The 13,841-nt window shown below is 39.5% G+C and overlaps 2 protein-coding genes across 4 annotated transcripts; both read right to left on the bottom strand.

The window, feature by feature from the left end:
* Positions 1 to 6,917: 6,917 nt before the first annotated feature.
* LOC108142321 lies at positions 6,918 to 7,630 on the bottom strand. 3 transcript variants are annotated; one of them, XM_017266075.1, is made up of 4 exons: positions 7,581 to 7,630; positions 7,275 to 7,501; positions 7,091 to 7,216; positions 6,918 to 7,028 (listed from the first exon to the last, which is right to left on the bottom strand). In XM_017266075.1, exons 2-4 carry the CDS (start codon positions 7,422 to 7,424, stop codon positions 6,951 to 6,953), a joined length of 354 nt encoding a protein of 117 aa, XP_017121564.1. In that variant the 5' UTR covers positions 7,425 to 7,501; positions 7,581 to 7,630; the 3' UTR covers positions 6,918 to 6,950. The 3 variants fall into 3 exon arrangements, with proteins under 3 accessions (XP_017121564.1, XP_017121563.1, XP_041564110.1); XM_017266074.2 differs by having other exon boundaries at positions 7,275 to 7,436; positions 7,491 to 7,629; XM_041708176.1 differs by lacking the exon at positions 6,918 to 7,028 and having other exon boundaries at positions 7,111 to 7,226; positions 7,275 to 7,436; positions 7,491 to 7,629.
* A 4,140-nt stretch (positions 7,631 to 11,770) lies between these two features.
* LOC108142307 (cuticle protein LPCP-23) lies at positions 11,771 to 12,727 on the bottom strand. Its single transcript, XM_017266058.2, has one exon. It carries the CDS (start codon positions 12,661 to 12,663, stop codon positions 11,824 to 11,826), a length of 840 nt encoding a protein of 279 aa, XP_017121547.1. The 5' UTR covers positions 12,664 to 12,727; the 3' UTR covers positions 11,771 to 11,823.
* Positions 12,728 to 13,841: the final 1,114 nt, after the last annotated feature.

Genomic DNA, 13,841 nt, shown 5'->3' with positions numbered 1-13,841 from the left:
CAGATACTCAGGATGTTCGAACTTCCATGCAACTCACACGTGATTCAATACTTGAATAACGCGGCCAAACCGAACTGGGCCTTCAATGTCAGGCGGCAGTAATTGCCTGGCAAATAATTTAATGCGAAATCATGGCCGACCACGCCCCTGGGCGGCAGTGTGTTGCACATTTAAAATGCAATAACCGGATTAGATTGTGTTGTTGCCATATCGGCATGTCCTTTAACCGCACTTCATTGTTGCATGTTACTCTGGTATTTATAGAGTTTTAACGCAATCGCAATTTCGGTTGACATTTTGCGCTCTCGGCCATTTCCCCTTTCCCGTTTTCCATTTTGCCAACTTGCTGCCAGCCTCTGGCTGTCGATAGACGTCTACAGGTAGTACGCCCCCAAAAGTACCTCCAAACTACCCCCAAACTCCATTCAAAAAACAGACATGTGTGCCCCATTCCTCGGCTGTCTGCTTTATGAAAAATGCATTTTGTCTGTCGTCACTGGTCCATGAAGCGAACTGCGGCCGTGTGGCTAATATCATTTCATTTGGCTTTTGAATTCGTTAGTTGAAGTTCATATTTCACTTGGGCATTGGCAAATATCTATTCATTTAAGTGATTTAAATCAAGTCGCCCTCATTGGCCACTAAACGTACAATTGAGACCTTCATTTATTATGCCAATTCAGTTTGGAGAGCTGATGTATTGAACAGTTTAAGAAGAATGCTTTAAAGTTTAAAAAATAAAACAATTTTCATCTGTAGAAATGCCTTGATGTAAATCGTTAGGAATGCCTAATCAAATCAAGTAGAGTGGTAATCAAGCCTGAAATATAATTTCCCTCTTACTTGTATAAAGTTATTTTCTCAGATTGTTAAAAAAAAGCATTACATCCCATATCAAAAAACTTTTAAGAATAAATCTCATAATTTCGTATGCCTTCCATCAATCACAAATTTGACACTTGCAACACCTGTGGCTGTGTTGGCCGCAACATCCCTATATTTTGTCCTTTTTTCGGGGTAGTATTGATGTTCGTACAAATTAAACTGAATGCAAATAAGTCAATTTCGGTTGAAACATGAGGCGAAATTAATGTGCTACAAAATAAATACGACAAGATAAATGTTTTTGGCACTGAGCGGGTGGCAAGAAACAAGATAAACTGATGGCAGAGTATCTCACGGATGTGTGAGTGTGCTAATAAAAATACACGAACACGAGTCCTGCGACGCGTTCTTGTGTAATGTGTGAAAATCGCTCCTGGCTCTGGTCTGGTGTGTGTGAATGTAGGTGTGTGAGTGCGGCACGTTTAGCATTTCAAAAGGCGTATTGTTTATTTTTTTTCCTCATCCCTTGTTTTTCCACATTCAATGTTATTTATCTGCGTTTTTCCTGCTCGCCAAGCTCCTCCGATCTCTTCTGCTTTGTAACCCAAGTTCACTTTCGCAGTTAACTTCTTTGTAGTTTCGTTTGCTCATTCATTTCCCTTTTCCCACATACTCGTACACATGAAAAGTTATTTTTTCGTACCACAATGAAAATGAAAATGGGTGTGCGGAGAATAAGCGCGAGACTGGAAAACTTGTCACGTGATAAACTCGGAAAGCAAAAGAATGTCACGTACTAAGAACGCAGCGACAACCTTTGCCACTTAAAGTTTTAAGTTCGCAGCACAGAAATATGTTTTAATTCCATAATCAGCTTGCACTTGGCCAAAACCCAAAATCAATTCCCCATTGTTACCCTACTGTCCTCCAAAAAAATAAAATCCCAGCACACTTTGGGGTATGACAAATGCTGGTCACGTAGATTTTAGCCCCTTGGAAAAGTGGGGGACAGCTGTTTGGGTGCACTTAGCATTGCTACATAATTTCTGATGGCGTCATTTTAAGAATTATGAATGCCACGTGACTTCTGCTGGGCAAATAAAAGGAACCGGAAATCAGGCAACAGGATTTTTCTGTGTTAAGCTAAGCCGGAATAATCGGACTTTATAATAACTGAGTCAGTGTGAAAGTAGGAAATTGGTATAGAAATCTTTATAAATTGAAGATACATTTACATAAATACAAATTTTTTAAAAAATAATATAATACATAGTAGAATTTTACTATAGAAATACAAAAGGAGGTAATGTTACTTTACAAATTTTAAATAAACTTAAAATTAGTTAAGAGTTTTATTTTTGTTTCAATGGATTTTATACAATATCAATTTAACTAAAGATAATATTGTAAGCAGAAAGATATTACAAATTAAGACAGCTTCGCAAGTGTTTCAAAGTTAAAAGAAATGTTATATATATGCTAACAAGTATTCGCCTGCAATTTCAAGCCAATGCCTTTAGTTTCTCCGACTCGCAGGTAAATTTTAATATATATTGTCTGGCTGAGGGAAGCCTCCGTCGGAAAAACACCTCGGTGACCGGTCAAAGGTGTCACACATAAACCATTCAATCTGACAGTCAACTGGGGAGATACAGATACGACCAGGCACCGGGAGCGGGATGTAGTGATACAGCAAAGCGATAGACAATGACAATGCCCAACGTTGACCGCAGTCAAACTTTCGATTTTACTTCGTTAACGTGGCGAGTTGGACACGTTTCCGCCCCTCCGCTCACCTTTTCGTGTTCCGCAATTTATTTTTTCTGCACATTTGTCGAGAGGTTTCCCTTCGCTTCATATTCATTTCGGTGGTGCAAATTGCGCACGAAACATGCGAGTGGTGAGTGCATAAAACCAATTTGTAATAAAGACGACGATGGCAAGGAAAACAGGGAAAAAGCGCAGTGCCTTCATTTCATTGTTCGTTGTTGTTGCACACGGTACTAGGAGATTGTGAGGGTATATGGCGTTTTGAGGAATCACAGATATATTCTTAATTAATTTAAGCTATTATTTTAAACATTATTTAAAACATCACTAGCAGAGAAACTGTTACCCATATTAAATTCTCAGGCGGAACTTTTAAGATTTTTTCCATAGTTTTTCAAAAATAAATGTCAAATATTGCTTTAAAAATTTAGTCATGTAGACTATATTTCTATATTATTTCACAATTTCTTGGCCGCCAAATTATAAACTGAGTCCTAGTACATGGAATATTAGCAAATTTTATTACAAAAACAAAATTACCGACTTTTTTTTCTGCCTTAAATTTATAATATATTTTATAATATTTTTTGTAAGAACTGGTAACTTGAAAACTTATAAATCAATTGGTTGATTGTGCCAAAAATGGTATCCTTTAAAATATTTTATCTTTCAAGCCTTTTCTTTTTATTAGTAATATTTTAAAACTAATTTTTAAGCAAATTAATTAAAACTCCGCAAGCGAAAACGGTAAACGGGTATCCTGAAGTCGAAAAGCCTGACTTCTTTATTATAGTGACTAAGGGATAGGTGTCTGGAATGACTTGGATGGACGTTGTGGGATTATGCGGCATCAGAAGATGTTGACACATCACGCAGTCGCCCGGGCATTTGAATGTTTTCAATTAACTTTATGTAGATAAATAGCGGCAACTAGCCCCGTTGGCTGTGTTGTCTGAGCTGGCTTTAAGGACGGCCAGAAGGACGCAACAAAAATGAAACATTGCACGGCTGTAAATTACGCCAGTGGTGAGGGGTAAAGGGGGGAGCTGGCGGAAATTGCATTATCAGCGTCAAAAGGCAAAGGATTCCCCCCTTTTCGGTGGCATGTTTTGCCGCCGGCTGCTGCCGCTGCCACTTCCTGCCCGCCGAGACAATGAGTTGTGATAGCACAACTTTTGCAGCGGCGTCGCGCGTTGCTCGTTGCGCATAATTACCGTTATGGCGGAATGGGAGCGGTAGCAGTTACTTTGCCGCCCGCCCAAGACTGATGAGCTGTTTATGACTTGACGCTTTCGCAGTGCATTTAATACCGTTATTGTGGCGCATTTGTAACTAGCAGTTAATAACGGTACACCTAGAAAAAGGGGACTTTAAAAACTTTAAAAACACAATCTAACTTCGATTTTGTATAATTTAATTATAAAAAAAATAATAATAATAAGTAGTCTTAAATTTTAAAAACATTTTTTGTTATATTTTTATTCAACAACTTATAGCTTAAGAATTCAATGTTGAAATACATCATAAAATCAAAAATTACAAAATTTTGGGTTGTTGCATTGTTTTTAAGAGTAAAAGTTTGTACCCATTACTAATTTAATAAATATATTGATTTAATTTTGTTAATAACTGTATCCGTTTAATCGTTTAATAAAGAAGTAATCTTAAACAAGTCAACCTTGAGATCTGTAAGTACTTTACTTTTCTCATTTCTGTATTGTTTTTGATAAATCAACAATTTATACTTTGTGATAAAATATAATATAATAATGCCAAAATGTGTCACATATTTTTTTTCTCTATTCGTGGTGCAGCTGCAAAATGAATTATGTTCGCTGGCCATTGTTCATTCGGTTTATATGAAATTTTAATGAATTGTAAAGCCAGGACATCTTGGAGCAGCACACATGTGCCGCTGCTGCTCTATCAGGCAAACATTATCGCAGTCTCCACTTCAAGTTCAATAAAGTTGAGTGCCTGGCACAAATGGAAATTTTACGCATACCCATCGAAGTGAAAGGGAAGTGCGGGAAAGTGCCCTTTAAAATCACTTTATTACGTCGTCGTGTGGGAGTATTTTTTACCCCCAATGTCGATGCGGACACATTTGTTGGGGGCGACAATTTATAAGAAAATTCCTATCGAACTCCGGCATCGTTGGGCAAATGTCTTTCGGCCGATAAAAACGTACCCGGCACGCGCTTTAATCATGAAAAATCATATTGAAAGCGCCGCCCTGCCAAGGCTGATAGCGGTAGGCGTTCGCCAGCTATTGGGCGTGGCAGCCATTAAATGAATATTTCAACAAATTTGCTTTTACAAGTATATTTAAGAGCAGGCCAACGAGACTCACAAGTCCACACACAAAACAGCTGCACAATTTCCGTTGAAAACTTTGCACTGCAAAGTTTTTGTGTGCGACTTTTGACAACAACAGGAACCGTGAGGGAAAAAGTAAGTTTGAGAGATGATTGGATTCGGAATACCCTAATCTTAAGGGGACTGAGGGAAAAATGTTATTAAAAAACTCATTATTTGATTTTTAGTTTATTAAACATATAATTTGAACACTTGAATGGTTTATTTTGGAAACAGTTTTATAGAAAACCTTTACATATTTGTGACATTTTTGAATCTTAATTGTTTTGTATTTTATTTAGTTCATATATTTAAAAAACAAACATTGATCCCCGTAAAGTTATGCTACTTTTTATTTTAATTTTCCAAAATGTCCGTAATACCTTAATATATTTTTTAAAAATTAAGGGGAGAGGCAGTTTTAAATTTTTGTTTTAGTCACTATGCTCAACCGTGTATACCCTTCTATGACAAGTTGAAAGTTTCCGCCGCATGCATTTCAATTGCGTAGCCGTCGCCGACGACATTTACATGGCAAGTCATTGGCCAAAGTGTCCCCCCCACTGGTTTTCCACCCACTGCCGTGGAAAGCGACCGCTGCCTGCACAGTGTCTTACATCTCTTTGACTCTAATAGATTTTAATCAGCCGCAGGATATACGCCTGGACGACAAGGACAACGACAATGGCAACGACAACGTCGACGACATGCTGTTATGGCCCCGAATCGCTTGGAGACAGTCAAAATTCCAGCCGAGAATCCGATGAGAATCGCCGGGGGCAGATCAGGCCTCGCCTTTAATTACGCCAGTTGGGGAATTAAAAAGAAATGAAATACATATTTTTCGGCATATCCTTGTTCGCATTTAAATTAGAGACCACCACGAAAGAGTGTTAGTCATACTTTCGCTTTGTTTCTAGCCAAGGGCTTTGCGAATTTCTGTGTAAAAGTGCCAGTTTAGAGAGCGTTTTTCCACACAATTTCCCGGCCAAACCTTCGGGGCAGCGCACACACACCTCTAATGAGCCCCTTCACATCCTTGAATCCTGCTGCATTTTCCAGCACTTTGACACGTTCCATTTTTCCAGGAGGGTGTATGCTTTTATTTGCGTAATTGGCCAAATGCTGAGTGATGTGGCCAGCGACTTTATGGCTGAACAAATTTAATGCCCTTATCGGCATCCGTTCTTGGCCATAAAATGACCCGCATTTTCACCCATTCCGTTTCCGTTGCCAATAAAAGTGTCAAGCAAAATGCGTGCGTAATGAGCATCGGACTTCAGGCCAGGACTTCCCTGCCCTGACTTCTGACCGACTGGCAAAAGTGTTTTAAAATGCAAAGTATCGTTATTTGTGGGCATCGTTAAATTTCATTTAAAGCTGCGGAAACGGAGCCAACCGATGACCCCGGCGGGGGTCACATCCTGCGCCTGTTCTGCCCGCGCTTATCTTGTCATTGTCATCTTTATTGGCTGCCATTATCGTCCTGCGGGTGTCCATAATTCCGCATGTAATTTGATTACCCACACAACCCACAAATTGTCACGCCCGCCTGATATCAACAACTTCATCGGTACTTTGAATTCACTTTCAGGGGGTAAACTTTAAGTTAATTTGGGTACTTAGGTACTTAAATGTGAGGCTTAAGGCGAATAAAAACAAAGACGAAATGATTTGTAGTTTGTCAGTATTTATTTATTTAATGTACAAAATTAATAAGGAATAATAAATAATTTTATATATAGAGATTCCGACAAATTTCGTTATATTAAATTTAATCATTTCTGTAATTATTTTTTTTAATCCAAAGACAAGGCGTAAATATGGATTGTAAACGCTTAAATTTTGGGAGTCACAAAAAATTAAATAAAGAGAATGATTACGTGAGTGCATTCAAGTCTATCAAAATATAATTTGAGATATCAATACTAAATCTAATTAAATTCGATGAGTACCAGCATAGCTATATTGTTAAAATTATATTTGTTTAGCATACACTATTCACCCAGTTGGATCTGTTGAGAGAGCACGTGCAGCCGCATACATAACAAGACAGTCAAAACCGTACAGGTTACCTGTAATGGATAAATACTGGAACTATAGGACTTGATATATTATGTAGCCGACTTTTTATTACTGAGAGCGCCGTGTTGAGTTGGAACCATAGGTGAGTAATAGTTTCGGTTAGAATATCCTCCAGATTCCCACACACTATCCAAATGACCATCCTAATCAGGCAAAACGCCACCAAGGAGAACATCAGCTAAAGGCATCTGCAAATATTAATGTAAAAGATCGGGAACAACGTGTATGTGTCGCACCATCCTTATTGTTTTGATCCTTTCCATCAAAACGCCAAATATTCCGACTGTCAAAAAAACCAGTATAATGAGGCACGCCAATATGTTTAGACATAGAATAAACACATTGGTTTTGGATTGAAAGTTCGTAATGGTGTATACAATTTCCATGATAATTATCGCCTGCGGATTTGGTCATGGATATTCGATCATCGAGCACCTAGGTATCCAACTCACTATGGTCACGGCTAGGAATAACAGAAGTGATAGCTTGAGTGCTAGAGTTGGACAATTGCACATATTTATTAGAAGTAGAAAAAAAATTACCAAAAAAAATGACAACTTTTTCATGTCTCAAATTTTAAAATTTCGATCTGACTTCTTACCAGTGTTTACTAAACTATGGATAAAGCAACTCGACGAAAATTTTGCAATCATAAAGTTAGAATCTGGAAACAACATTTTTCAAGATATTGGCCGAAAAAATAAGTTTAATTTAAGCATACTTTTAAAAGTAAATATATAAAGTATATATATTCAGTTTGATCAAAAAAAAAAGTTTGATTGAAAAATTTTTAACTTTGCTTCTCTGTAGTTGATATTTGTTCCGCCTTGCTTTTGTCCTTCAAAAATTTTAAATAAAATTATTAAGCACTGAAAGCGTTTTCCAATATGTTATACATGGTATTACCTTAGAAGATTTTAATAAGCAATTTCAAATTGGTTTTAGTGAGGCTTTAAATATGCATGTCTTCTTGAGTTTATCAAATTACATAAAATACATCGAAGTACAAGTATATGGTATCACACCATATCTAAAAAAATCCAGATCACGACAGCTAAATTGTCATATCATAAACCATTACTTGTTCTGTGGTGTTTATAAAAATGTCACAACTTTTTCAACTTCAGCTAGTTATTTACAAGTGCTAAGCCGCAAGATGTTTAAGTGGTGGTAAGGGGATGGGCCGGAGGTCCTTGCAGTCTGTCACATGTGTGTCGGAGTCACAGGGACTACAAAACGGCCACCAGCAATGGCAATGCCAACATCAGTGTTGACAATTTCCAGTTGAACGCACAAAAGCCGGGACATCGTCCCCCATCCTCGGGTCCTGTTTGTTGTTTGTCGTCTTGTATCTTGTATCTGGTATCTGCTCTGTGTGTCCTGCCTCTCTGCTAAAATAATCGCCACAATAATCTGTCAACGACAGCTGCTGATGTCATAAAAACCTTTTGAAGATGTCGTTGCTGGAGTCCTTGTTGGGGCCCCAACAAATACCCCCGAACAGGCTAATGATAATTTGCCACATTTAACACCCAAACCAGCCGCAGCAACAGGACCTCCTGGCTGCGATAAAATCATTGATGAAGCCAAAAGCTAATTGAATGTTAATCGCTTGGCATTGACATTGCACGTGGCAGCAAAAGACGGGGTGGAAAAAGTCAGGGAAATCCCATGGAAAAACGAGAAATAGAAAACCCCCCCCATTTTAAACTTTCCACAGATGTTCTCCGATAAAGCTCAAAGGTAAGCAGTCCATTTGCATAAAGTGATGATAAATCAACAGAAAAAATGACCTTAAAGTTCGTTTTTCCCTCAACTGCACGTATTTGTTTCGCCACGCAGAGCAAATAGAATACAAACAGTCTTTAAATTAAAAATTAAAATTTAATCTACCTCAGGATGCGTACCAGTTGAGAATGGGGAGAACATGGGATGGCTTTTTTCTTTGTCTGCCTCTATGACCAATCGCGATGGAGGGTCTGCATTCTTTTATTCTACTTCTGCTCGAGTTGGTATCGTATTTGTATTAGCGCTACCATTTAGTTCCTTCCGTTTTTTTTTTTAAATGATAACATAAAAAAAATGTACAAAATAATACGATTTTTGCCCTATTCTTTCAATATTTTCTTGTATTTAATGAGAAGCTTGTAACAAATATGATTCAATGTTAAGAATTACTGGGAAAATAATAGGAAACACACTTAGTTCGCATACTGTCGAAATAAATATTCTTAAGTCTGAGAGTTTCATTAAAGCTAAGTAAGACTTCTATACAATTGGTCAAAATATAGTCTGGTCTAGCTAAATAAACTCATTAAAAAACTTTTTAACGACTGGACTTCAATACTTAAAGATTTATTTGTGATTTTCCATCCTAAAACTTATATATATGCCAATTAATGATTTAAATAAATGCGGTCACTTTTCGTCCTTAATTTTTGGTGAAAAATGCGAACGCTTTTTACACACTGCTGTAATTTGCATAAAAAAATACCATGAAAAACAGTAGGCCGAAAACAAGGCAACGCATTTGCATTTTCTGCTGCCGAAATGTTTCAATTGCATTGCATTCCAAGAGCGGCTGCCCCTGACAGAAGTCACATTAAATGCAGTCACAGTCCTGCAGTTATAGTCGTTGTTACGGACACAGAATTCGGACCACGGGACGGCCCTTTTGTGGTTCCGTGGAGTCAAAGTTGCAATAGAAATGCTGGCGTAGATGTAAATTCAAACAGAGGGGCACAACAGTAACAGCAGATGCATCAATTGTCTAATTGATTGCCGAGACAGAGTCGTCAAAATGTCCATCAAAATGCGTGGAAAGGGAAAGGGGGCAAAACCCAGAATGTCCTTGCTCCAGAAAAAAATGTACACAGCAATTAATTTAACATTAAATGGAATTTCATTAGCTAAATTTAGCTAAATGAAAAACCTTGTTTTTTGATATCTTATATACTTTTAGTTTAATATATTTTAAAGTTACTCTCTTTAACTAGCATTAAAATTTATTAAAATTAATTTTACAATTATTTTGTTTATTGATATGCTAATATTCATTTTTTCTTGTGCAAATATGGCAATAGGAAACTGTGTCTGTGACGGCGTCTGGAGTGTCATGCCCGGCATGGACCTGTGGGATAGGTAAATTTGATTTATGACCTATTATGCGTCTTATGTCCAGCCATAATTTAATTATACCAGGACACACAGCCGGCCAGTCAGACAAAACACAAAATACCAAACAGCAAACCCACATTGTCTGCAGTTTTTCAGCCACAAACACACAATCTGCCACACATAATGCTGTTATTTAAATCATGAAAATTCGCTTAGCTAAATTGCATTGCAACAATTGCAGGGTGGAATTGGACCTGCCATTTTCCCCCCTTGTCAGTCTTGTTTTAGGGCAAAAACTAAAGCGACAGTCTCAAGCCGAAATGTAAATGTAATTAAAGTGCAGTTAGGCTCCATTTTTGGGGGTGTATGAGTGTGCTTGGCATGCGGAATGAAATTGAAATAAATTATTGACTAATTGTCAACTCAGACGAGGACAATCTGGCACATTTTGGCATGTGGCATGGGGCGTATGCGCAATCAAATCGCAAATCAAAGCTCCGGCCAAGAACAACAAATGCATCTAATTTTGCTGACAAAAATTCCAAGACTGGGGCCTCGTTCTACGCCTTTTGGACACGTTTTCATTTAATTTGATTGTTATTGTCTGGCCTGTCAGGTGGTCTAGGGGGAATTCAGCAGCTCCATTGCATGTCTCATTAGTGTCATGCCGTTAAAAAGCCAAAGAAACTAAATTATGTAGTAGTAAGTATACTCACCTTATTTTTGTTTGATTGAAAAATAATTTAAAAGGGTACATTGGAGTTTGTTAAGGTAAAAAAAGTTAAATTGCTTACACTTTTCTTAAGTGCATGGTATGCTATATATATTTAGCAAAGAATTATAATGTATATACATATATATATACAAAAAGTATATTTTAAGTTTTATTGAAAAGTGAGTATTTTAATAATTTCCAATTATCAAAGTATCGATCACTATAAAGTCTAACAAAAATGTATAACAAATTTCTTTGCATTAATTCTTATTCTGCTCCCAATTGAGGGTCTTTTTATCACTTTCTCTATTTGTTATTTGTTTGTTACCTCACTCCTTGTATCATTTACCTTTCATTACGCAACTCGAGCGTTGTTCAAGCAATCCCGCTAAAATATCACTGTCAAAACACGCGTTTGATCTGTTAAACTCTCCCTCTTTGCCGCCTGTCAATGGATCCAATTGAACCCATTAAACTCGGGCCCATTAATGTTTCACATATCTCTACGAAAATGTCAAGATTAAGCTTCGGGGGCCAGCGTGTAAGCCATTTACGCGGCGTTGCGGCGTTGCGAGCAGTAATATCCGTTAATTAACTGACAATAATTATAACAAGTGTACAATTGGGCCGAAAGGTTATGGATTGGGGGAAAGGTGTGCAAAAAAAAAAAATATCAAATCCAATTAAAGAGCCATAAAACACGACATGCCACGCCCCCGCAGCTTATCACAAAGCCGCTTACCCCGCCCCCCCACTTAAGTTAAGACCTCACCGAAGGCCGCTTCTCAGCCGTGATGTGGCAGAAACAGAAACAGAAACAGCAAACCAGTCTCGCCCATTGTTCCCCGGAAGGTCTAGTTTGCTCAGCTCATGTTTAATTTGCAACAATCGATCTCCGTCTTTATTGACCACCAAACATTAACAATTGCTTAGACCAAAAGGCCAAGACTCACTTAGAAACCCCAGTGGGTTCCGAATCCATCGAAGCTCATGTGGGACACACTCTCGGCGGGCGAGTAGTGAACCGTCTGGGAGCTGCCATAGCTGGACACGCCCAAAGCTGGGGCATTGTGGGTATAGGTGGTGGCCGAGGGTCCGTGGTTCACGTTGGTGGTGGCCAGGGGTGCGGCATAGGACACAGTCTTGGCCAGAACGGGAGCTGGAGCGGCATAGACTGGAGCTGGTGCGGAGTACACGGTCTTGGCCACAACAGGAGCAGGAGCGGAGTACACGGTCTTAGCCACAACGGGAGCGGGAGCGGCATAAACAGTCTTGGCCACAACGGGAGCAGGAGCGGCATAAACAGTCTTAGCCACAACGGGAGCAGGAGCGGAGTACACAGTCTTGGCCAAAACGGGAGCAGGAGCAGCGTAGACCGGAGCATGGGCAGCATAAACAGGAGCTGGAGCGGAGTAGACGGTCTTGGCCAGAACCGGAGCAGGAGCAGCATACACGGTCTTCTCCACGACAGGAGCAGGAGCAGCGTGGACCAAGGTCTTGGTCACAATGGGAGTGGCCTGGGTGTACAGCGGAGCAGCATAGGTGGTCTTGGCAATGGCCGGAGTGTAGACATTGTTCTGGATCCTGGTGTCGCTCTTCCTCACACTGGAGTACGGAGTGTCCACCGCCTTGGAGTAGCTCGAAACAGTGCCGGCGAAGGAGCGCACCACATCGTGCTGGGTGGAGGCGACGGCATCCACCGACGGATTGGCAATGGCCACATGGCTGGCCAAGAGACCGGCATTGGCACAGGCCACCAGGGCGCACAGGGAGATGAGGTAGCGGAAGGCCATGGTGAAGCAGTGGGATGACTGGACTTTTTTTTGGACTCGTAGAGTTGTAGTTGAAAGCAGGCTGGCTGGGCTGCGACTGATGCTGATTTGGCCAAAATGTTGCGGCTTTTATACGCCACTGACGCGTGCCAGTTTCTGTTGGTTTTTCGGTGATTTGTTCGTGATTTTTTGGCAATTGAATGGCCCACAATGCGATGGCAACTCACCTGCGTAACCGCTTGAAAGCCAATTTGCAGGCATAAATTAAACGCGGTAATTAGGTTTCGGAGTGGGGCCCAAAAGCTTCAGGGCCCTCGTGTAAAATTAATAACAATTTGCCAAAAATAAAAACACAAAAAAAAGCAAGTAGAAGAAGTGAAAAGAGAGCAGAATTTGCGGCAGTAAGAAGCATCCCAAGTTGGCAACACAATTCAATTTGGAGCAGCGTCAACTTTGGTAATTTCAATAAATATTCATCATGCGCCCGTGAGCAACAGAGCAGGAAAATTCATTTTCCAAACTTGGTCGAAACAAAAGGAAAACAAACGGGAGCAAAACTGCAAACAAGACGAGTGTTAGATGCCCTCTTCATCTTAATTTAGTAGTTAAGTTTTCGGTGACCCACTGAAATCTGTATATTAATGTTTTAGTCAATACTCGGCCTTGTTTGCTAAGTTTTTTATGGATGTATGATATTTTTTGTTCTGCTAAACTAATTTTACCACCACCTTTGTGAAACCTTCCAGAACTTTCTGACTTTTGATCATTAATTTCAACTTTAGAAGGGCACAAAAACTTCTCAGCACCCCCTCAGAGAAAAAAACAAACAAAAATCATAAACAACGGACTGGTGGCAGCACCCCAAAGTAAAACCGCTGACACCCCTGCTGATAAAGTTGACAGCAACAAAGAGCATCCCCCTATTGAGCGGTTGCCTGCCTCATATTTGCTGCTCGAGTAGAACTCAATTTAATGGAAAAGAACGCCGGAGAAAATAAAAGTTTTTCGTTCGTTGCCTCTGGAAAATTTATGGGCTGCCGATAGTATTCAAAATAATTCACTTTCCTGATGTCTGATATCTGATATCGAGGGTGTGGGGCACTTGAGCTGGCCTCCAGTCGCGACAGAGGCAGCGAAAAGAGCGCAGTCATTTGTCGACCCATTGAACCAGTTTTGGGGCTTAGGCCTAAGTCAATCTG

The sequence above is a fragment of the Drosophila elegans genome, unplaced genomic scaffold (genome assembly GCF_018152505.1).
Source record: "Drosophila elegans isolate 14027-0461.03 unplaced genomic scaffold, ASM1815250v1 contig_208, whole genome shotgun sequence".
Lineage (NCBI taxonomy): Eukaryota > Metazoa > Arthropoda > Insecta > Diptera > Drosophilidae > Drosophila > Drosophila elegans.
Note: the sequence above shows the minus strand (reverse complement) of the source record. Positions and strands in the feature narration are given on the sequence as shown.

Coding starts and splice junctions, on each gene's coding strand:
- LOC108142321 (XM_017266074.2), bottom strand. CDS start 7,604: ATGAAAAAGTTGTCATTTTTTTTGGTAATTTTTTTTCTACTTCTAATA. Junction 7,437..7,490: donor TATTCCTAGCCGTGACCATA/GTGAGTTGGATA, acceptor CCAAATCCGCAG/GCGATAATTATCATGGAAAT. Junction 7,029..7,090: donor AACTCAACACGGCGCTCTCA/GTAATAAAAAGT, acceptor TATCCATTACAG/GTAACCTGTACGGTTTTGAC.
- LOC108142307 (XM_017266058.2), bottom strand. CDS start 12,663: ATGGCCTTCCGCTACCTCATCTCCCTGTGCGCCCTGGTGGCCTGTGCC.